Here is a 25,773-nt window from a genome sequence, read left to right as displayed (position 1 = left end):
TGGACAGAACATGGGACAAATACAGATGTCCTACAGAAAATGAGAACACAGAGATCTTTCTTATTACAGGAAATGATCCAGAGAAAGATTAGATTGACAGGACATGTATTGAGAGATTCAGCAGGACAGAGAATACTAACAGTTTAAGAAGGAAGAATTATGGGAAAAGGATCAAGAGGACACAACCTCAATTGGTCCTAAAGGGGAGATGGGGAAAATTCGGCGAACCGCACACGATAAAAAAACAGAATCCCTTCTTCCACCCAACGTATTAATGATGTGCTAACATACCCCAGATATTTCGTCGGTAGATTATCATAAAAAAATAGTTTTATGTTTTCTTGTGGGCTTTTCTAAATTAGCAGAAACAGAGTTAAAAAGACTAAATAAATAAATAAAAATAAAATAGCGATTGCGCAGTTCAAGAGAAACTAAGTGGCTATAAATGCTTCACGATCTGACCTCTGATTCATGATTATCGTTTACAGCGGCATTGCGAGATAAATCCTAGACGTATTTGCTTATTGACGGAACAAGCGACACAAATATTTACAGAGGAAACTGAACCCCGAAGAGTTTATGACTGTTTCTATTATCAACGAGTCGCGCCCGTGCAACAGAAATGCTTCTCTTCTTATCAGCATGTAACACTCTTTTCCAGAATCCAAAATTCTCGGTGGTTTTAAGTGAAATTAAAACAGGTTTAATATTTCGTTCAGACGAGATCAGTTTGCTAAATAGCGAATTCAATGAAAATCTTAAACGTGAAGTAATCAATCGATAAATAAATAATCCGGCATCAGCGTCTTTTAAAGATACCCGGAAAGGAACAAACAGCACTGAACTGCTTGAGCCCTGGAACTCGCGAGAGAGTTCTTCCCATGTCGTGCTAGAAAGAGACGGGGTTTTTCCTAACCCCAGTAACTAGTATTAATCGGAATTTACTCGTGAGTATTCTACTGTTTTATTTTGTTACCATTTGCTGTAATTTCTATTACCTCGGTACTTCTCAACTCTGCTTCGTGTTATTTGTTTATTCTTTATTTAAACTTCGTGAAATGTCATAAATGGTCGATGCCGCCACTTATCTATTTATACTCGATCTTACGTGTTCTCACGCTCTATAGTCTTACACAGTGGTGGCGCACTCAGGATTTAATCTTGGGGAGGGGGCCCCGAGTTGAGTAGACGATTTGAGAATACACACTACGACCTACGACTGGGCATCTGCAGCGATCGCCAATACATGATACCCGCGATCTCCTCTGGCCCGGTTCGGGCAAACGAATTAATGCTCAGTCCAACTGAGCACTACTTCTTTTGCCTTGAGTTCATAGCGGCAGTGATTCCCGAGAGCTATAGGGTATTCCCACCTTATGTGGCCGCTAATTCATAAGGTAGTATAGAAATAGAAGACACAACATAAATAAAAAAATGAATTTTAACTAGGAAAAGATTTTGGGAAATTTTTCTGGTGTTTTTTTCTTTTTCTTTGGGGCGCACGGGCCCCTTGTGTGCGCTATTGGTTTAATAAATGTATTTGTTTTTCTACTGCCCCAATCAGACTATGTATTGAGTGCGAGATTATAAGATTTTCAACTTAAAGCAGATATTGTTAGCATTCCCTACTTATGTTAATCTTTACCGTTAATTAGTTGCGGCTTGATTATTGATCACTTAATCTTATGCAAGTTCGAAATCTTCAGGATAGTGCATTGACAGAATCAGTCTAATGTGTTGTTCACAAACCATTTAATTAATTTACACAGTCTTATCCACATTAACACATATATATACACTCGGGTCTCTTTATATGCGGATCTTTTTTTATGCGGATTTGAAGTTATGCGGTATAGTACGCCCACAGATACGAGACCTTTCGACACTTCTGTGCATGTCAACAGAAGAAGATTCCATTCCGATAACAGGGTAATCCAGCGTTACTCAAACTTTTCCTACGACGGAACACTTCAGAAATCCTGAAAATTTCAAGGAACACCTTGGTTATTTTGTAATGTATTAATTAATTACGAATTGTTAATTTAGCTGATTTATCATTATTAATTAATAATTAATTAAACATAAACATTAAATTAATTTGTGCCGATTTTCATTGACATATCGCATTCTGATCACCAATTTTTATGTTATTCTAAGTACTAACGAGTGAGATGTGAGTTTTCCCCTCCCTTTGAACATCCTGGAGATTGCTTTGTAGGCTGGAGGTGGATGAATCACTATCTGTTGGGTCACAAACACCTTCAATAAGAGAAAATTAAAGAAAGTTCGTTGTCTCTTATTCATATTAAATTTTAAATCTGCAGGCTTATTACTTTTAAAAAATCACGGCACTACGGTTTCGAAACAAGAATGTGGATAATGCCTTAAGTGACGATGATATTATTGGATATCGAATAACTTTAGATATCGTCGAAGATTCAGAAAACGGTAGCGAAGTGGAAGAAAAACCTGTCCCTCTCACTGCAAATGTAATCCGAGAAGGTCTTGAAATGTGCAATAAATTGAAAATCATTTTCCTGTTAATGACACAAATTCTGAACGAGCCTTGAAATTCCAACGTGAGCCGAAGAACTGTTTGTCTGGATATCGCGAGCTGTATAAAAAATTAGTGAAATCATCATCGCAATGTTTAATCACTGATTACATTGTCAGAAGAAAAAAATCAGCACAGAATGAGGATGAAGCTAATTCCGTTTGTGAAGAACCATTGCCCTCACCGTACAGATCTGATGGGTTGAATGTCTCTTCTGGTGATGAAAGTGATTTCGCACCAGTTCGCAAACGTTGCCGAACATTGTCGAATAGCGACGATAATTCTGATGACAAAATGTAAAAAAAAATGTTACTTTTCAATAAAATTAAATGAATAAAGCGTTACAACAAACTTAGGCATTTTTAAACTTTTTTATGCGATTTTAGGTTTATTTTAATTCATTGCTACGGTTTTATGCGGTTTTAGAAAATTATGGAACGTATCCCTAATTTTTCAACGTAAGTGAGGGTTTTTTGTGCGATTTTTTATATGCGGTTTTCTGTAGAACGGGAACGTATCTACCGCATGAAAAGAGACCTGATTGTATATATACTTATTTCAGAGCTTATTTCAATATTAATTTATGCAATGCAATCTTACTCTACCCATAAGCAGACCCACTTGATGCACATTCTTGCTCGGGAATATCACATACATAAGTACTTACAGTTCAGCACTGCTTTTTACATGTGTCTACTCGAAAGCATCGTTCACGTTTCTTCTTTGTTCGAGAGGTCGATCATTTTCTGCCCTGAAGGACCCTTAACATGGCGGCACTGTGTTAAGGGTCCTGAGGCTCCTTCCTAGCGAGACGTTCCATCAATCGACGCAATACTTCTCATGGCGGTGGATTCAGGTAGGAGAAGATTGAGAACTCTGAGAGCTACGACGCTTTCCTTCCAGTTACCGACAACGGACCTCACCTGGCAGCGGAAGACCCAGGTAGAAGATTCAGAAACATCGCACACTACGGTCGACATTGCAGAGCAGCCTTATTTAAAGTCCATTGTTTGTTTGTTTTTTTTCCCTAAGAAGGTAAAACTTCCTTGTGTGTGCCAAAGATCAACCAGTTCTTCTCGAATCAGATGACGAAAGAGTCTGGAAAAAGTTCCTTTAGTTTAAGACGAGACGGAATCGATGAGGTTTCTCTTCTGCGTTACGGAAGTCACCACAAAGTCACACACGCGTTTGTAATTCGATATTTTTAAAGAACTTTTGTGAAAGCAAAAACAGCAATCAGAACGGTTTCATCGTAAGTGTTTTTATTCAAGTTATTTGCTGCGCCCGAAACGATTCCACCTTCTTTTTGGGAAGTGCATACTTCAGCTTTTCCCAGAAGAACTTCTCTCCCCACAGAAGAAATGTGGTAGTCGCAAGGTACGCTCTGATGTCCGGATGCAGATCAAGGTCCGACGGCAGCTCTTCCAACTTGATCATGATGATGCGGCTGATCTTGTCTTTGAGGAATTGAGCGTGCGCCATCTGAAATTCTAGAACACACCATTCGCTCTGTAGGAAGCTCCTGTGGGAGATAAAAAGACGGTGGGTCATAATGATGTCGGAAAGAAGCAGCTTTAAGATTCCCACATAACATTATCAAAGAAAACTTAAATTAAGTCATAAGCAAATTAAACTTTGTAATTCCCACCAACATCGTCAGTGTATCTTAACCCTAGAAATATTGTTCGCAAAACATACAAATACCAATTAATTCTATAGGGGAGAGAGAGGAATCCTGCGCTACACTACTTAACAATTGGAGTAAAAGAAATTCATAGGAAAGGTTAAACTGCAATTTGTAGAAAAACATACAAACTCAGGGTTAGGAGATAAAACATTCCAAGAGATTTGCCAAGTAGCGTGTTCGCCCTCCTCTGGCCGAGATGACCGCTTGCACCTTGGGATTCGTTCCATTACACCACAGAAGGGGTCCTCAGGTATTCTGGACCACCCACACGCAATACCGTCCCAGAGGTCAGCAACCGAACGAAGCACTGGCATCGACCACCGGATGCTGTGTTCCACACGATCACACCAATGTACGATGAGATTCGAAGCAGAAGAATTAGGCGGCCAGGGGTGCACACGGAATGCGTGGATATGCTCTTCGATCAATAATTGCCCATTGCGATTCCTGTGGCACGGAAGAGTCAAGATCCATTGGGGCACATTGTGATCACGAAAGGAAAAACCAGAACCGAAACAATCCCCCAGGTAAGAATTGGCGGTCAAAGGTTGGTCAGTGTGCGCTTATAGGACTAGTGATGCCCACAAGAATAAGCCCCACAGGAGGATACGCCCGCCACGGGCATGTTTCCAACCAATCGTGCTGTCTGATTGGCCGGAAATGATCTGTCTCTCTCTATGTTCACTGCTCATCTACAGATGCCGTATGGTCACTCCGATGCGCGATGATGTTCCACACTAGGCCTCGCCATGTAGTCCTCTTGTTTGCCCTTCTGGCAGCCTCAACTCTCTGAAGATCAGTCACTCCACAGGCCATCCATCCATCTCATTGATGGTCTACCCCTGCCTCTTTTTCCAGGAATTTTACCTTCTATTACTATTCTGAGAAGTCCTCCTTCCATCCTTTTCATGTGTCCAAAATATTTTAACTTGCTTAATTCAATATCTTTAAGGAGCTTTAAAGTTATATTAATCTTTTCTAACACCAATTCATTTGTGCGCCTTTCAGTGTATGATATCCTCAACAGCCTTCTGTAACACCACATCTTAAAAGCAGATATCCGTTTCTTATCTGACTTCTTCAGGTTCCAAGTCTCGCATCCATAAGTTGCTGTTGGAAAGACAACTGCATCTAAAATCCTCAACTTCGTTCCCATGGAGATTGATCCATCCTTCCAGATTTTAGACAGGTCTCTGACTGTTGTTTTAGACATTCCTAACCTTTTTCTGACATCTTATGAACAGCAATTCTACACATTAATAATCGATCCCAGGTACTCAAATTTGCTGACTTCCTCAATTATTTCTCCATTAAGATACACTTGTTCTCAAGAGCTTCTCTGTTTGTTTTTCCTTTGAGAACCATGATCTTTGTCTTGCTAGCATTGAGTTGAAGTACTCTGTTAATACTGATCTTGTTAACTTTGTCAAGAATTAGTCCTAGTTCTTCCATGTCATTACAAAAGAGTACTGTATCATCAGCGTACCTCAGATTAATGATCAATCTACCTCCTATCGTAATTCCTGTCCTGATCTCATCCAATGCTTCATTCATGATGTCCTCTGCATATATACTAAACAAGTGAGGAGAAAGTAAACATTCTTGTCTAACTCCTTTTCCAACCGCACCTGGAGCCTTATTGCTGTTGAGCTGCTTAACTGCTCTTTTAACTTCATGCCAAAGTGGGGGAGGTTCCAAATCAAAATTTTCCAAATCAAAACGATCCGGCTGGCCATAATATTTGGCTTTATGAGAAACAAATGTGTGGGGTGTAAGGAGAATTCATTTGAAAATGGAAATGTGCCGAAGATATTACACGGATGAAAAGTGGCCAACGTACGAGTGTATATGCATAAACAAAATTTGTTCAATAGTATAGTTGTGGAGCGCTGGGTTGTTGGTGGATTAAAGAGCAGAGTAGAGTAGATTGCGCTTACCCTCCCACGACGAGTTCTTGGAGGTGTCGTGTAATTACACCTCTACACATTATTACGAAACCTATTAGGTTACCTAGTAAGCATCAAATGTGGAGTAGCAGTTTTTTGTCGTGTTTTCTCAGCATACTGCTAACTGCAGATACTGTAGCTTTATCAAATATTCGGCTGAATGCGAATCCTCTGATTCGCATTCAGCCGAACTATTTTTCATTTAATAATAGACCTTAAAAACGCAGAGGAATAAATAAAGAAGAAAATTACCTCGAGAGCAAGATGATGGTCCTCTTGCTGTTGCTGATAGCTACGCTGATATTGTGGTGAATGAATTCTCCGGGGATGAAGTGCCGATAATGCAGACACAGGTTGTATTTCGGTAATTGGTTCTCCAATTCTAAATAAGAGAAAATCGTTTCGTTACGATTAATTAAGGTGAAAGTTATCGTGTTTCTTCCCTGAAAGAAAGCTATTCCGTATTAGTCGCAGTGCGTCGTGTTTGTTTTAGCAACGAATAATTTCATATTATTGACACTTCTGTAAAGTGTCAAATTCATTCAATGCTGTTTGAGTACATCAGTAAACGCACTTTTCTGATGTACAGATGGTCTTCAGTCCAATTGCGTCGACATGTCAAAAGTCTACAAAACATTTTGAGAAGTATTTCATCCCATTTTTATCTTTCTGGCGTCACATTCTAAATAAATGAAATAAAAAATAAATGCGCTAACATCTTTTATTTCGCAAAGGGTGTAGGCAGGTCCGTTTAACCCCAACTAACGTTTGGAGACTGGGAAGAGCCAATCTCCACTCTTAGCCATCTGAGATAGCCGACAACACAAAGCTATCAATGATTTTAACAGATAACTGGCTCCATCTCATGAACCCTAACACTATATATTACTGTCTGAAATAATGTGCGCTCTGTTGTGAGTTTTCTTCATTTGGACTAAAACCACGTGTTTCCTGGAGAGAGAGAGATAGGGAAAACCCTACTCGTCTATGCCAGGGATCCACTAAATGGAAAACTGGTCGAAGAAAGGCTTAGAAAAACGTTCCTCTGGTCGGTGACGAGAATCGAACTTAAAACAGTGTTTCATTTGGGCGGCATAGCCCCGTGGAGGCAATAATGGCGTTTCCACAGGGGCTATTTCATTAAATCAGTAATAAATGTATACATCGTCGTTAGTAATATTTAGAGCCTGTGCAGATGCATTTTCCTGAGGGTATCAATATTTATTAAAACTGTTTCATTTGTGAAACCACTTCTCATTAACAGTGGGAGCCTGAGGTGCTTCCCGCACATCCTCTCTAATTCTAAAGTCTTACAGGCCACCTTGATGAGTTCTTTCCTGTTTGCATTTCTCTTTCGTTTCACCAATTGTTTATTTTTTTAAGATTATTTCATATTTGCGACTTATTTCTTATTATCTATGTGACAAACTTTGGTTTTGTGCTACTCTTATTCCTAATTATATGCGAATAGTTTCCTAATATTCCACAGGATTACGTAAAATTCTCTATATTAAGCACAACGATCAACTTATGTCTCTTTAAGCAAACAAAATTCATACTTTTCAAAGGCATTTGAAATCATCTGCTTACTCACCTGATATCAGATGTTTCAGCACAAATTCTTCGTCCTCGTTACTGTACGAAATGAAAGCGTCGAACTGTTTATCGTAATCGAAGTCCTCTTCTTTGATCCAAGTTATCCCGCGGGAGTAGAGCCACACCTTTATCACAACGTGGTTGTGTTTGTAGCAGAAGTACAGCGTGCTACTTGCGATTAACAGCACTAACAAATACATAAAACATTCATTATTATTACTGTTTGAAGAGGGCTCAAGTAGTATGCATTTAAACACACACAAAGGCAAACAAATCGAGGCCTCATTTTACTTAACGATCTGATTATTCATAATGTGAGAGTTCAAACTGAAAAAGTTAATCAAAAACGTAATAAAATTTATTTTTTTGCAGTCAACGCGACTCTTCCCTTTCCACTTTGTTCAGTCATTGGCGATACAAACATTTTTTATTTTACTTTTCATTACCTCTGAATAACAGAAAAGCGACGTGAGTTTGGTGCTTCAAATTTAGAGGATCTGCGGTAACTGATGCTATGAGCGAGGATGGAGATGTAATTCAGGCAGGCACAAAACCGCGAATGAAACACAGCTTGATTATGAAAGACTGAAGTACATGGCCAAAAAGAGATCCCATTTGGTGACCTTTGAACTATGGAAGTAATTCTTGAGTTTTGTGTGTTGTGACCCAGGGGCGAACGCTGGTCTTGAAATTCACGCTTGCTCTTGTTATCATTCAGGGAATGAGAGGTGTGATTGAAGTCTGATTAGCGGAATAATGAATTACTGACCATTTAAAACTATGTACAGGTAACCCTCGTATAACGCGGATGTTAGGTTCGGCAGAAATGCCGCGTTATATAAATCGCGTTAAGGGAGACTCAGATCACATACAATAAGTAGGGTTATGTTCCGAAATCGTTTTTTTTGTTTTAATTATATAAACAACAGTGACAAATCCAACATATAATTAACGTAAGTTAAGAAAACATAAACCATGACACGAATACATAGTATAAAAATTACAAATTGTACTTAAAATTCATTGCACACGATGCATAAATGTTTTAGGCAAGAAAAAAAAAGTGCATATTTTAATCTTTCATATCACGGGGATTTGAGGATCGGTTATAAACATTGGGTTTGTCATGTAATCACCTGATGCATTACTGCAAAACAGTAGCGTAATTCTATCTTTAGAAACTTTGAATCCAGGAGCTGATCTTTCATTTTTCAAAATATAGGTGCGTTTTTGCATTTTTTCCCAATATAACCCGGATTCATCCGCATTGAACACCTGGTCTGCATTATAAATGTTTATAAACTTTGAGAGCTTTTTGTTTAATATGATTTCCATCCAAAGGAATTTACTTTTGAGTGCATCTTCTTTCCAAATCATTAGAGATTTCTTCAATTTTCTCTTAGAAAATTGCGTACACGAGCAACGAGCTTTGCACTTACCGTTGATTATTTTGAGAGAGTTTATTAACCCAGCAATAAACACTTTCTCGGATTTTATGTTCATTGTGTTTGATTATTTGAATTGTTGATTCATTTAAATTCGAAGTTCTTACAACAAATCCTGGTTTTTCTCCATTTTTCAACCGATCCATGATTTTAATTTTTTTTTCTTCGAGAGAAATTTTCTTCGAGACGAATTTTCTTTCCAATATTAATTTTTTCCCTTTCAATGCAATTTGTGGCTTACTATAAAAATAATTTTTTAACATAAAAAAGCATTACATATTAATTATGTATGTAACTCAGCAGAAAATAAAGTGCTCAGCTTGAGATAACACACTTATGATTTTTAATGCGCTTTCGTGGCAGAAAACGAGGACAATTTTAAACAATAAACACATTATACGGTATACAATTGAGTTACATGTGTGCTAAAGGGTGTTTCCCCTAATATAAATTCGCTACGTATAACTACCTGCGCGATACGGGCTGACACAAATTTAACGAAGATAAAATTTGATTTTTAACTCGCGCGGGAAAAATATATGAAAAGATAAAGGGTTACTACAATTTGTGAAACGGGTTATATTGAAACCGCTTTGTATAAGTACCGCGTTATACGAGTTATCTGTACTGACCATTTAAAACTATATATTTAAAAATTTATGTACATTTAATCATACAAATACAACATTTATTTTACAAATGAAATTCTATATTTTTCAATTTAGCTACTTGAATACAAATTCTACCCTATGAAGGTTAGAATTCTTCTTTATGAACTGGTCAATAACATCGTCATAAAAGGTTGGCGATAAAATATATCGTGATAAAAAAATTTAATCCAAACCAACAAACGCAGATCAAAATCGAGCCCAAATTGCCGGAAGAATTTCTTAATCGTGTACTAGAAGTCATTAATTTTACGACAAAATTTCACGATAAATGTCGAAACTGGGTCACTTTTCACGACTTCCTCGTATCGTGCCGTTTAGTTGTCGTTATTGCTTAGATAAGAATCTGAAATATTTGTTTTATACATCATTGTCACTCAAACAGTAGACCGATAGCACTTTGTTATTTTTGTATTCTTTTAAATTTATTTTCTGAACTTCATCTACCACCTAAGGACAGTTAGGGACTTCCATGCCCACGGTGGGATTCGGAAACTCTCAGACTGTTGGTTGGAGAGCGAATACGCTGACCACCCGGCCAACCAGGCAAGTTATATTGACTGTTATTTGTTCACTTCTGACTTAAAGCGCTATAAATATTCTCTCTCTCTCTCTCTCGCTCTCTCTCTTACAAAAGAGAGAGAGCGAGTAACAAAAGCATCCTTTCAATTAGTCGCTTCATGGACATCGGTATCTAAATAGAGAAAAAGGGTGAGGGTGAGCTTTAACTTCCCTCGTGCTTGGCACAGGGAAGTTAAATTTTATTTCCCTGATTTTATGTATTTCATTACTGTTAATGTCGGAGAAACCGATTTCTAAATAAATTATAAACTATGACGATAATTGGCATTTTGTCCAGGATGAAAACTTGTGACGGAACTGACTGGACATTAAATATTTCTGTCGTTTGTTCTTTCAATACTTAAAAAATATTTCACAAATTATGAAGTAAGTGGAGGCGAAGATGTACGAGAACAACTTCTTCAAGTGTCATCCCAAGAAAGAGGTTGGCAACCATGTCAAGGAACCTTTTGGTTTCTTTTGCTGCTCTGGAACATTTATGGTAATTCAAGCCAGTCCAGTCTTTAATGTCTTCAAACCACCTGGGTCTACCTCCTCCTCTTTTTCGTTCAGCTTCCCTTCTGATATTCCGCATTTGAAAACAAGAAACCGAGTCTTGAAAATTGGAACTTGCAACTTGAGAACATTATAAAAAGTAGCGAATTTTGACAACCTGATACAGGAAATGAAAAGACTTAAAGTTCTTGTGATGAGAATTAGGTAAGTGAAACGATTAGATAGGGTGACGACAGCGGAAATCATTTTCCTGCTTGGATGGTCATATGTAATAGAATTTCGGTGTGCTGATCTTCCCAGAGCGGTATAATAAACGGAAAACATCGAGTCAACGACCTACATGCTGGTTGACACAACAGCATTGCAAGCATGTTGTTGATGCGAAAAGGAGGGCAAACACAGGACGGTGTTATTAAATCGAAAATTCCCGCTGCAGTTTGTCGAATGCCTGCGAGAATGGGATCGACACTACCGAAGATAGTACGACCATCGTTTTTGGCCAAGTAGGCTGACCCACTTTACCCAAAAAGTGATTTTCAATAGAACACTGAACTCTCCAATGCAATACCGAGAAATTCTTGCGGTTATTGATGGAAGAGCAAGAATACCTCATGTCAGCAGAGATTAAGAAGTCGGTCGAGTGCATTCCGAACTTCTTCGTCTTGCTCCAGCGTAATATTCTGGTGTTCTGAAAGTTTACCGGCTGTAATAAAGAGGGCAACACTTTGTATTGTAACAACGTTACAAAATACTTCGCGTATTGTGATGTTCTTAACATTTTATAATTTAAAAACAGAAAACCATTCGTGAGACTGTTTTGCAAAATACCCGGAAAGCTCATTGAAACATTCATCCCGTTATTCTGCGAATGGTAAGAGGAGAGAGAGAGAGAGAGAGAGAGAGAGAGAGAGAGAGAGAGAGAGAGAGAGAGAGAGAGAGAGAGAGAGAGAGAGAGAGAGAAATATACATTACGGATCTAATTACTTTTTCACTTCATTCCAAAAATATTAGTAAAGGTATAAATTTAAAATAATACAATGAGAAGGACGAAATTCGTATTCTATGCAGATTGACATTTTACGATGCGGATTTGCCTGGATTATATATTTATATACTGTATATATAATAAAGAACCATATAATATATAATATGTATGGTTCAGATACTACAGAAGTAACGTACTCACCTAACACAGTGAGGCCACTTATTACGTAGATTGCTATGGAAATGGGGCACAGATCCAAATCTCCCAAGGCGATAATGAAGATTTCCTCATCGTCCGCATCTCCGCTGATGCATTTTGTGGTATTTGCGTCCGTAATCTAAAAGATACAATGAAAACCCTTCTGTTCTTTTAAAAAAAGTTAGTTTTTAACCATAAGTTAGTTAAGTTAGATTTTTTTTAACTAACTTAACTTCATAGGACTTTTCGTTCAAAGACGTGTTTTTGTTGTTCCTGCAGAAAACACCCAAAAAAATGCAATAAAATAGAGGGTGAGATTAGCACATGATATACGGCCGTGCAAGAAACTCATTTCGGCATCATACGTCCACCTACGGTGATGAGAAAAGTCTGTCAAAGATCGTCTTTACGAATGAGAAGACTAACTACTTCTGATGAGCAGTGCGAGCAAAAACGACCTCAATTAAATACTCAAAAAAAAAAAAAAAAAAAAAGTCTTCGTTTGATCACACTGAATGTTTTTCTGTGTGAATCCAATGCACAAATGATTGCAAGCCGCCAACATTTAAGGTTGAAGAATCCAACCTGTAAGCCTACTTCAGGCTTTCAATCTGTTCACCTAGCAATATTCAGTAATGTTCGATATTTATAAGGGAACAAACATTTACTTCCAAGACAGTCCAATATTAAAAATTGGAGATGGGAGATATTTATATTTATATTTTTTAAAATCTCTTTTTATTAATTTAATTAAATAATTTTACTCTGTTTTGCGATGTATTTCAGTTAAGTCTTATTAAGTATATAAGGAAAGCTTAGATCCCTTTTCTTATTCTTTTCAGCCACCGTTTGAGAATTTCTGAGAAGAAATAATTTGCAATTTAAAAATCCCAATTTCCTAGCAACGAAGCCCTCAACAGACATCGAAAACGTTTCTTTCAATAGAACTTACCGCGTGGAGATTCCTCAGGAACCAATGTTTGAAATCGACAGTTTCGCAGTCGCATCTCCACGGATTTCCAGACATTGTCATCCTTTCCAGCTTCATGGCGTTCAGAGTGTCATTCGGCAGGGTGGTCAGTAAGTTGCGGGCCAGCAGCAATGCCGATAATCCAGCGTTGAGCAACCTTCTGTCGAGAACTTTAAGGTTGTTGTTTTCCAAGTTTATGCTATGAACTTGAACAGCAGGTGACGAAATGGTGCCGTTCCCTTCTGCTCTGGCGTCACTGATAAAAGCTATGACGACTTCGGGTACTGCGTCCAGGTTCAGAGAACTACAGTCGACGTCCAAATGGAGGTCGGCGGTGTCATCGTAACCTGCGCAAAAACATTTACAAGGAAGAGGGCAACTCCAGTAGCTCAAGTCCTCGGCGGTTTGCGAAAGGAAGGGTACGCCTTTCTTGAAAGGTGGGTAGTTGCATACGGGGGTGTCCTTAAGCACTTCATCAGGATCATAATACAACACTTCACCGAGTGATTTGCTGCGGCAGTCGCAAACTAATGGATTTCCTGTTAAAAAAAAAAGGAAATTATAAATGTATGGAGAGCATATCGCACTATTCAAATAACAATAATAATTGTATTTTCCCCCAATGAAAGAAATTTTATTCAGCCTGACTATTTACAATAGCGCAGTGGATGCAGGTGTCGCCTGCATACACTGCGCTGGACCGCACGAAGACAGACTTATAAGTTCGAGTCTAGTCCCAGCCTGGAGGAACTTTTTCTAAGCCTTTCTTTGGCAGTTTCCCGAGTTAGTCGATATCTGGTAGTACCGGCAAGCGGAATTTTTCTCCCAGAAAGTCGAATTTTTCGTCCTGTAAACTCAGGAAAATCTACCGTGGAATCTACATTATTTCAGACAGAACTATATTTTGTTAAGGTTAGATACCAAGAGATGGCAGTACTTGTTTGCCCGTCTCTTCATCGGTTGCCACTTTTAAGTACTTATAGTCTTGGGCCAGCTATCTTTGATTGGCTACTAGTGAAGTTTGAACTGCCCACAGAGTATTCAAAAAGCTAAACAGGGTTAAAAGGTCTTGTCAACTTCCTAGAAGGGACTAAAGACTTTAGCTGATTTATTTATTTTACAAATGTACAGGATGGCCATAAATTAACTTTCTCTCTTTAGAGGTATCTGTAGCTAAAACTAATACGGAATGAGACCGCATTTTATATTGAGACTTTAATAGGCATGGGGAAATGAATTCCGCGAAAAAAAGATTTAGTACCAAACGTCGCCGATAGGGGAAATTTTGGCGCTGATTGACTGATGAATTATGATGAATGACTTATCTCTGCTCAGTCTCATACCTCTATCTTCCAGTACTTTCCTCCAACGTTCCAGTTTAGCTGCCACTTCTCTTGATTCTGCACACGGTACGATGTCATCTGCATACAACATAGTCCAAGGCGGGTCTTCTCTCACCTCCTCCGTCATCACAATATTAAACACTACATTCGATCACTACATTAATTTCTGTGTCTCATGCAAGTTGTTGTTTTAGTTTAATTATTGTTCTTATTATCATTGTAATATGCACACATCTAGCCGGAATAAGTGACGCGCCTGTCGCTTATACCGTCGAAATGTTATTATTCCATTTTATCTGCCTTTAATGTAATTATGCGCTTATTTCCGGCTCCTCCAGCGCCAAAATTTCCCCTAACGGCGAATTTTGGCACTAAATCTTTTTTTGCGGAAATCATCTCCCCATGCGTTCAAAAGTCTCAATATAAAAATTTGGTCTCATTCCATTCATTGTCCGTGCGGTTATCCTAGTGGCTTTGCGCTTAGCAACCATATGCCTGGGGAAGGAGTGTCCTGGTTCGATTCCCGTCGCCGACGTGAGGAGCTTAAGGATCTTCCTCAGCCATAACCAAGTTAGCCAGTCTTGGGCATGGACAGCAGGGTTTTTCTCCCAGTTTATATGGGGTTTTTCATCCTGCAAGCAGGAAAACGGGCCCCGTGAACACACGGATCTACAGCCATAAATACTTAACCCCCCATGAGGGGGGACTCAACTTTCCCCAATAGGGACAGTGAGAAAAATGGAGGAAACTCCACATGAATAAATAAAATTCCGTTTATTGGTTTTAGCTACAGATGCTTCCAAAGAGGGAAAGTTATTTTATGGCCACCCTGTATATACAAGTACTTACATTTCTTCTTCTACAGCTTTTCACAGTTACGTAGGGGGGTCGCTGTTTGTGGTGAGTCTCCTCCACAACCTCCTGTCTTGGGTTGTAGCCAGATCCAAGTTCTTCATCCTTAAGTCCTCCTCTACCATCTCCCTCCATCTCTTCTTTGGCCGACCACGCTTCCTCTTCCCCTGCACATCCATCGGCATGACCTTTCTTCCCACATACTCTTCCTCCCCCCTCATCACATGACCAAACCATATCAACCTGGCCTTCTGTATCTTTGCTTCTAAGTTCATAACTTTCACCGTTCCCCTTACATAATCATTTCTCAGACGATCCTTTCTAGTCACACCGCACATCCACCTAAGCATTGTCATCTCCGCTACCACCATCCTGCTGATGTTATTTTTCCTCAGGGCCACAGTTTCCATAGCCTACCTCATAGTTGGTCTCACTACTGTATGGCCATCCACTCTGTAACACATATACTCTGTCTTACCTCTGCTCAGTCTCATACCTCTCTTCCAGTACTTTCCTTCAATTTCCAGTTTAGCTGCCACTTCTCTTGATTATGCACACAGTACAATGTCATCTGCATACAACATAGTCCAAGGCTTGTCTTCTCTCATCTCCTCCGTCATAACAATATTAAACAGGAACGGACTTAATGCTGACCGATGATGCAAGCCAACTGTCAATAGAAAACTTGCTGTCTCTCCCAGGCAGGTCAGAACTCTTGTCTTCACATTTCTGTACATCTCCTGCACCAACCTGACATATTTCTCCGGTACCTTCTTCTCCCTCAAACACCTCCAGACTTCTTGCCTTGGCACTCTATCATAAGCTTTCTCCAGATCAATAAAACCAGATGTAGCTCCCGTTGCTTCTCTCGAAACTTTTCCATCATCTGTCGTAACCCAAAGATGGCATCTGTCGTCGATCGACCAGACATGAAACCAAATTGCTCCTTTGCAATCTCCACCTCCTTCGTCAGTCTTCCATCAATAATCCTCTCTAGGATCTTCATTGTGTGGGACATCAACTTTATTCCTCTGTAATTCTTAGTCTTGGGCATCCCCTTTACTCTGGTAGATGGGGACAAGGGTACTTTCCCTCCATTCCTCGGGTATATTTTCCTGTTGACAAACTTTTATTAACAGGTTCCACGGCAGGTCAATCTCTCTTCGCTTAGTGCCTTCCATGCCTCCACAGGGATCCTGTCAGGATCTACCGATTTTCCATTCTTCATCCTCTTTACGACTTCCTTCACTTCCAGAACATTCTACTGATGTTCTGCACCATCCCATCATTAAGCTCCCCATCTTCTCTGTGAGTCCTTGCATTTTCTTCATTCAAAAGCCCTTCAAAGTATATTCTCCATCTTTTTCTTATATCCACATCCTTCCTTAATACTCTTCCTCCAGAGTCTTTGATCTGCCTCACATGTACGATGTCCTTTGAGGCCTTATTTCTACTCTTATTTCTACTTGCGCTCAACTCCTCCCCCCCCCAAGGGAAGGGAGAGAAACGGGGAAAGCCCATACAGATATTATTATTATCACTCATAAACCAGCAAGTTTGAATCCTTTTGTCTGTTATCTCAATCAACTCAGCACCTCATTTTCAACGTCCTGATCATCAGCAAAATATTTGCCACCAAGAGGCTACAGCACAGCCGGCTAAAAAAGGTGAAAGTCGCTCGGGGCAAATTCGCGGCTGTAAGGCAGATGGTGAGGGAGTTCCCACTGAGATTCTCTCCAGGGCTCCTGCAGTTGTAATGCAGGAGGAGCACTCCTGGTGTCAGTACGCCTGGACGTTTGGGGTGAACTGCATCCCGAAGCGTCAATGAAATGTCGCAGTACGATGTGCATACAGAGTCCTCACGCTTCTGGAAATGGGGCAGCAGTTCTCTTCGTGAAGCCCAAAACATTGTAAGCATATTCCTTCCTACTCTCAAATTGCTCGCTTGCCGGTGGAATGGGATGTGTCCGTTCATTGAAGAACGCTTTGATTCTAGTCGGCAGTTGGAACCCCCGTAACAAATCTGTTCAGCACCCATTCGGTTCATTTTGTGCCAAGGACTCAGATCTCTGGACAACCACTGCGCAAACATTTTTCCGGCATTTTAAACGATACTGCACTATGCTGTAGGTCAGACCAGGGGAAACCATTTCCCTCGGACCTTATCCGGTCCGATACCTAGTATTGTACGGCCCGCCAGCTTCTTCTTCCTTTTTTCCTCTTTTACTTGCGCTGTCGAGGGATTGTCTATTCATTTAACCGCAACCGTACACAAGCATGAGGTGGTTAGCCGTATTACTCCCGGTGTATCCGATGTCTGTAGAAGCGTTAAATTCTCAGGACCAGTTGGCCTGCTTGCGAGATGAAAAACTGGGAAGCAAAAACCCCGCAGTCCACGCCCAAGACCAGCTAAGTTGGCTATGTCTAAGAAAGACCCTAAGCTCTTCCCGTCAGCGACGACAATCGAACCCAGGACACTCCTTTCCCAGGCATATGGTTGCGAAGCGCACAGCCACTCGGCTAATCGCGCGGACTCGGCCTGCAATCTAAAGATTTTTAATGATTTTCTCGACAGAATAATAATAATAATAATATAATAATAGTACAAAATGTTGAACAATCGTATGTGTAACCTAAGACCAACTGCTCATCCAGGTTTCGATATGCATAAAGTTACAAAAATTTATGTAATGCATTTACTTTATATACACATATGTACATTCATATAATATACATATTATTATAATATACTGTAATTACTTAATGAAATCACAGGAAAAATATTAGCATGTCTCCTGAGAAAGTTGAATAACAATTAATTGGGAACAAAATAAAACAAAGCAGTTATATAGCATTTACATTTTTACGTTTTACCCACGAGACTGGATCTTTGAATACAAATATGCTGAAAACCAATAATTTCTACAATTATTTTGAACAGAACATCCTCGTTTCTGTTGGAAAATAAATACTCTTTGATTACAGTTTATATTTCTTTGGGTTAGTTTCATTTCTTATTGTTAAAAGTGGTGTGTTGAATACATTTGGCGCTAAATAAGTCTAATGTTTGTGTATTGCTTCTTTATTTGCTTCAAGAACTATATATGTTAGGCCCTTATGTCTACTAAGGAAAGCATCTTGTTTGATATTTACGTATTCGTTGTCGTTTTTTTATGAATAATAGTCCTTATAAGGACTGGCGTAAAGGGGCGAAGCAAGAATGCTTTTCATCTTCCCCGTTATCTGTAGAGGACAGTGTAGGGATAAGGTGTTATTGAGCAATTAAAACTCTGATCATGGCCAAGCCTCAGTTAGAACTTCATTAGCTACAGCATTGCCATCCATTACCCTCCAAGGGGCTCCCGTCTCTCCTTTATGAATAATAGAACCCTATAGACTATAAATATCTAAAGGGGTAGTAGGTTTAGTATGGTGTATTCATTACACATTGCAGTTTCCTTATATTTGTTTCTAGTTAAGATTTTAATCACTTTATTCTGAGTCGAGACTAAAGGTTTCAGCGTAGTGCGATAGATTCCTCCCCAACTTAAATATGCCATATTGTAGTGTACTTTGAATCCAGGCAGAATATAATGTTTTCAGCATATTTAAATTTAAGAATCTGTTTAGGAAATAAAGTCTGTTTAACATAATCCTTACTTTTTTTATGACATCGGTGATACGCGGTTTCCAGCTTAAACTACTATCAATTTTTAATCCCGAGTAAATTATTACACTGACTTTTTCTATTTCCTCGCAGATGCAATTTGAATTTGTCCTGGAATTCCAATCAGGCAAAATTAATTGTGCAGCGAAGTTCATTTAGCTAATTTTATTTCGCAAGTTAAAATTTATATATTTAGTTTTTGAGACAGTCAGACTAAGTTTGTTTAACTGGAACCAATTTGCAACTTTCAAAAGATCAGCATTCACGATGGTTTTCATTTGTTCGAATGTGTCTGTAGAGAAAATTAGTACTGTATCATCTGCAAAAATATTTATTTTACTGTTTAGTTTAAAATTGCAGAAGTCATTGATATAATTATTAAATAAAATTGGTCCCAAGACAGATCCTTGTGGTATACCGCAGTCTACTGTTTTGGAGCTGCTATAGCTGTTGTTTATTCTTACAATTTGTGATCTGGCATTTTTGAACCAGTTTAGCGCAGTAGCTCGTATTCCTATGACTTTTAATTTTTTTTATTAAAATTTCATGCGATACAGAGTCAAAAGCTTTGTGTATATCTAGAAATACTGCTAATGTTAGTTTATGTTCATCAAGAGAGGTATAAACTGTGTTTGTGAAGTTCAGTAAAGCGTGTGTTCTGTGCTAAATTTTTGCCTGAACCCAAATTGATTCTATGAAAAGAAGTTGTTTTTGTCCAAAAATTTCACGAGTCTAATTTTTACCAATTTTTTAATATTTTAGAAATGATGAAACTGCTTTTAGTATTCATTTGTGCCTTGTACAGTATATTGCTGTGGCTGCTTTCGAGCCAGGCGCAGTTGCGGCAGTGATCATATTTTGCATTCCCGTCTTCGCGCGCTGCCGCTCTCGCACAGTGCTAACTTCATGGTTTGGAGTACCGCGTGTTTCTAATCGCATCACGAGCTTAAGGCGGCGAATATTGGGCATATGCCCAATATTCAGAAAAGCATTGCGAAAAATATCTCTTATTTTTCCTTTTTTCATATTAGGCCTATCCTAAGCCGTTTAAAGCCGTATACCCGTCCCGAGGATAAGGTGGCTGGCACTATGCCTCCCGGTGTGTGCTATGTCTGTCGATGCGTGTGTTTCCGGAGTCGGTTTGCCTGCTTGCAAGAGGAAAACTCCAGATTAACTGGGGAGCAAACCCTGCAGTCCACGCCCAGGTTGTGGAGCGCATGGCCACTTGGCTAAACTGGGAACTCCGATTAAGTGTTATTTATGTTTCATAAACAAAAAAAAAAAAATAATAAAAAATAAAAAATCCACACTTCTCGGTTCCCCCAAATTTGGTTATACACAATTCTCTTCGGTCTTTTGTAAATAACAAAAATAATAATAACACTTGGAACGATAAAACGGTTTGAGACATGTAAACGAAGCTAGAATTTATTGAATACTCGCTTGTAATTCGTTCACTGTTTCATGAGCATCATGCAGGGAGAGGCAAAATAACTGATTAGAACATTCACACTTTTAACAGAAGAGCGAGTCAAACAGCTCGAGCGAGTCTTACTTCCACGCGTCTCGGTCACAGCTCAATGAGCAGAAGCAGCGCTGTCGAAGTTCCAAGGAACCAGGAATAGTGGTGGAATTCAAAATTAAAGTAGGAGCTTTAAATGAATCCTAATTTCCTCTTCATATGGTAAACCGATTTTTCCTAGTATTACTCCGTCTACCACACGTTTCTATAAGACGTCTAGTTAATGATAAAAATAAAAAAAAGAAACTGTTCGGTTTGCTTTTACCTGAAAGAAAACCTACGTGGCTTTTACCTAAGTGGCTTTGCGCTTCGCAACCATATGCCTGGGGAAGGAGTGTCCTAGGTTCGATTCCCGTCAACGACGTAAGGAACTCAAGGATCTTCCTTCAGCCATAGTCAAGTTATCCGGTGTTGGGCGTGGATAGCAGGGTTTTTTCCGCCAGTTTATCCGGTATTTTTCATCCCCCAAGCAGGCAAACCGGTCCGAGGGCGCACATGGATTACAGTCAGGAATACTGACCCAGCCATAGGTCTGATTCGTCAGCCTATGCCGGTACGGAGCCCGGATAAAATTTGTCCGGACTAGATGGTACCATGAACTCCCGTATAAAGGGGGAACGCTGTATCATCACACGGAATTTGTTTATTTATTTATCTCTTCCACCCGTTTCAGAGTGGCTTATGTCACAAGCTCGACAGGCCAGCCACATCGGCATTCACCGTAAAGTGTCAAGTGTCCCTGCGAATGTGAACTGCTGCACGTGACAGAAACTTCTTTCCATCAACATCCCTCTGGATGAACTTTCTTTGCAGGAAGTTCCTTTGCCCCCAATAAACGCTGTTCAACTGTCGTACTCCTCGAGCACGGCTGCCAGACTGCTGCAGACAGCGACAGAACGAGCATGCGCGTTTCTTCCCTATCCCGGAATCATCCTACTGTGCTGCTACCTAGTGGTGTGTACCGAAAACCTTCCACTTCCAGTTCGTCTCTTCCACTTTCCTTCCGTTCGTTAGACGTTTTAATGATTGCTTCTTCTGCTTATTGAAAAAAAAACGTAATTCGACAGTTCTTTTATATGCTCTAGTCCGTTTTCGAGTAAAAAATAAAATGAATTTAAAGTAGAGGGCTCACACTCTTCCTTGTTCTTTCCAGGACTCGTCTCGCCTTGCTTCCTGTCAAATAAGCTACATTGCTAATTTGTCCCCATGTGGATTTCTTTGTTCTTCCTGTAGTACAGACATTTCCAGTCGTCACGTTTCGCGAAGGACTTCCGTTGCCATGTAGATTCGGATAGGCCGGAACATGCAGATTTCGAACGCATTTTCTACATGTTATACCTTTTCCTCCGGACAACAAGATCCTTTAGGCATTTGTTACACTTCATTACTCACGTACACACCTTACTTCCTCGAGCTGCTGCTACCAGTTAAGAATGTGGAGTCTTTTCTTCTATCGCTGTTCATCACGTTTACATCAGAATTTTGAATACATGAAAAATACGCGACGGATTTCGATAATTTATACGTACAACGCGCTCAGATTGTTCAGAGGAACCACCTTGAAGCACTTTAAGATTGCTTATCAAGAAAAAAAAAACATTTTAAAACACTGATATATTAATAATGTTTTTAAAAAATATTTACATTTACAAATTCGTAATTCTATACAAAATTAACCCTAAAAGGGACAGGGAGATGTTTTTTTGTATCAGAGTTATCAAAAAAGTCATTGATAAGCCATGTGTGTCGCGTAATTTATGAAAGGAAATGTGATAATAAGCATCCTAATGGCTTTACTAAGAGAAAGTCTTGTCCGAGTAAGAAAGCACGCAGTTTACTATGAGCACATGCAGCGCCTTTTTTCAGAGAAAAGTTTTAAAATTGAGTTAAAACGGTTAAGCGCTTTATCGGAAAATTAAAATTTAATTCCCTATAATTTCGAACTTCCCTGAGATTCTTTTATCCAAATTTTTTCATTTTGACTCGTGCAGCGTTGCAGTGAAAGGAAGAAGCCCTCAGACCGCGAGGCCAGTGGACTCATATCATGTGCACGAATTGTGTGCGTTTCTTCTAGCAGGTTTGACTGTTTCTGGGCGAATCACAAACTACAGTTAGTTTAGGGAAGGAAATTCCCTCCCACTTTCGTACGAGACGGGCTAACTCCCCTAAGTACTAATGAGAGTTCCTTATACTGAACGTTGATCTTTCGAACGAGGGTCAATGAGACACTTAGGTAGTACAGAGCACGGGTCACTTTGCGCCTTTACGGAAGCAGTTAAGGACCTGCAATGGCGGGAACCCATTTCAAATAAGCGCTTTGACAATTTTAAAGTGCGATTTCTCCACCATTTCTCCACACACTTTCAGACGCCTAAAAACCTCCACAAATGGAAAGAAATTTAGTTTTATTGACTCATAACGACAGTAATGGGCTCCACGTGGCCATTAACAGTCCATGATTTAACTTGCGTAAACCTGCATCCAAATGTTGTGACCTCTCATAATAACGATCGTGTCAGGATGACATCGAAACACACATCCAAATGCGAGTGTTTTTGAAAAGAGCCTATTGTGTTGTTGTGCAGAACGCGCTAATTCAAACACGCCTCTATTTTCACAGATTTAAGAAGAAGAATTGACTTTGGATTCAATACGAGAATCGGACTTACCTTCAAGATGCAACTCCTCACAATAAGTTGGAATGTCCATCTCCCCAATTATGCGCAGTCTGTTGTTTGCTACATCAAAGGTGCGCACATACAAGAAGGGTCCGACATTGTTTAATGTTTCCAAGTAGTTATTGGAGAGTATTAATGTTGTTAATTTGGACAAGCAGAGGAACTGAGCTGCGTCTTTCAGGAGGTTGTGAGAAAGATTCAAATGAAGAAGAGGGCAGTGACCTATGAGGGAAAAATTAAGCGTGCGAATGTTGTTGTGACTCAAGTCCAAGTCGACCAGACTGGGATTTGTAACGAAAGCTTCTTTGTGTATAGTAGAAATGCGATTGCCGCTGACATTCACTTTTTGAAGCGAGACGCTGACACCAAACACCCATCGATCGAGAGTGGTTATGTGATTTTCGGAAAGGTCGATAAAATCTAGAGTAAGAAATGACGTCTGGAACGAAGATAAGTTTGATGCTTTCAGATTAAGGATGTGCAGCGGATGGTAATTCGGCATTGGTAACTGGGGAAATGGAGTTAAGAAGTTATTGTAACTCAGGTCCAGTAGTTGAACGTATGGCAGCTGTGTAAACATCACTTCTTCGACACTTTCCAGTTTGCAATTACTTAAATATAGTGAAGTAATGTTGGGCGTTCTTTCGAATACCTTCGGACCAATCATCTTTATCGGGTTTCCCGAGAGATCCAAGATTTCCAGGGATGTCATGTGTTCAAACACTCCTTCTGTTGAAGACAAACCGTTTCCATTCACGTTGAGCATCTGAAAATAAAAGTTGAAGCATCTGTAATGACACTGAAGTGACATCGAAACACTCAACAACAATAAAACCCCTCCTACCTTTAATTTCAAGTGTAAGATCTCACTTTTTAAGAATCACGTGCTTTATACGTAAATTTCCCAATTGTTGCACAAGCAAAATAGTTACCACTTTATGAACTAGAATTTTCTTAAAAGAAAAGCTAATTTTCCCACTTACAATAATAAACAATCATCCCACCAAATGCATTGATTACACTAATATCCGAATGGATTCTCCTTCTTCTGACATGAGCACAAGTGTCGAAGGGTCTCGCATCTGCAAGCGTACAGTATATATATTTATAGTCTGGAAACAACCCTGCTCAATAGATCAAGCATGGAATTCTTTCAAATTGTCTACAGAAAGGAGGAGATGGTCTTACACAGGTGAATGAAATTCACCTCTCACCTAACGAGAAGCGCGAATATCCATGGCCACTGCGGGGTTCGAACCCACAGCCTGCGGGTTGGAGAGTGAATACGCTGATCACGGCCAAATAGGTCGGCTAAGCGGAATTCTTTGATCATTCACTTGATGTCATGGGATTCTCGCTCTTCACCTAACTCCATCCATCCATCCATCCTGTGGAGTTAAGAACAATCTGCTTTCATGCACGCGGCTCTTCCTGTACGTTTCCTTACTTTTCCTAATTAACCTCAAGTCCTACTCATCGCTTTACTGATGCTCTTCATATTCGACGAACGTTCCAGCTGCACAGTTGTCCAAGATTCAAGGCCAATCAGACCAGCTTTCTTAAATCTCCTCCAATGAGGTGAGAATAACCTTGTAAGTCTCAGTGCTACGAAACGCAGTCATTTCTTTTATGAATGATTTCGTTTCTTTCCCACACACACCTATAGGGGGAGGTGTTTTACATCAGTTACATCTCAATGGTTCCTGCCTGTAAAGCTCACAGCAAATCAGAAATGGCTGTGCCATGCACTGTAAAGACAACCAGACATCTCCTATTAAAACGCATGACAAACACAGTCTGAGCCTCGCAGGGTCAAATTTATATGCTCAGAATTACGTTTGATCAAGAAATCTCAGACCCAGGGCTTGCACCTCAGAGGATCCATCCCGCAACAGGTTTCGACGAACGCAAAAGTGTTACATTTAAGAAAGGTTCCCCACGTGCCATTGCCGCTCTTTAGTTAACTCCGTTTTCCAAGAAAACTGCGGGTTTTGTTTTAATTTCTCTTTTTTTTAATTCTCTAGGATCTCCTGTGAGCTGGGAAAGGAAGTCAAGCGAACGATGTCACACAGGTAGCTCGAAGCAAATCAGAAATAGCTGTGTCGTGCCGTTCCAAGTAAACACGCGGCCTTAAGATGTTAAAATAACCTCATTCGAACCGGAAGATTGCGACGCACTTTTGTTTTCATTGCGACATGGGGAATGCCGAAGCGCTAGCGGAAAAATGCTTCCGTTCCGTCAAATATTACAGAACTTGACAACCTTGACAGCAAATGAGAACGTGCTCGCTACCGGGAACCACCTATGTTTAAGGTACGTCTCGTTTCAGTGTAGTCGGAAGCATGACTGCCTTCTTTTATTACTTGTTTAACTATTTCCATTATTATTATTATTATTACTCTTTCGATAATTGCTAAAACAGTATTTCAACGGAGTTGGCGAGCATTTTATGAAAGCAGCACCTACCTGAAGGTCGAGAGGCGAGAGGACACCGGACAGGTTGGTGAGGCGGTTATCCTTCAGGTTCAGGGTTAGGAGATTCTTCAAAGGACGGAAGGTCCGCGGATGGAAACTGCGAAGTTCGT

The 25,773-nt window shown here is 39.7% G+C and overlaps 1 protein-coding gene across 1 annotated transcript; it reads right to left on the bottom strand.

Annotated features, from left to right (window-relative positions):
- Nucleotides 1-1,798: 1,798 nt before the first annotated feature.
- On the bottom strand, nucleotides 1,799-25,773 carry LOC150092504 (protein toll-like). The gene is made up of 7 exons (XM_090414543.1): nucleotides 25,655-25,773; nucleotides 23,180-23,954; nucleotides 13,109-13,665; nucleotides 12,160-12,295; nucleotides 7,782-7,970; nucleotides 6,440-6,569; nucleotides 1,799-4,076 (listed from the first exon to the last, which is right to left on the bottom strand). The coding sequence occupies exons 2-7, from the start codon at nucleotides 23,952-23,954 to the stop codon at nucleotides 3,821-3,823; spliced, it is 2,043 nt and encodes a 680-aa protein (XP_090270669.1). The 5' UTR covers nucleotides 25,655-25,773; the 3' UTR covers nucleotides 1,799-3,820.

Source organism: Typopeltis vanoorti, chromosome 25 (genome assembly GCF_054136105.1).
Source record: "Typopeltis vanoorti isolate ZY-2024b chromosome 25, IOZ_Tvanoo_1.0, whole genome shotgun sequence".
In the NCBI taxonomy this organism is placed as follows: domain Eukaryota; kingdom Metazoa; phylum Arthropoda; class Arachnida; order Uropygi; family Thelyphonidae; genus Typopeltis; species Typopeltis vanoorti.
The sequence above is the reverse complement of the archived record's forward strand: the minus strand, read 5'-3'. Positions and strand labels throughout refer to the sequence as shown.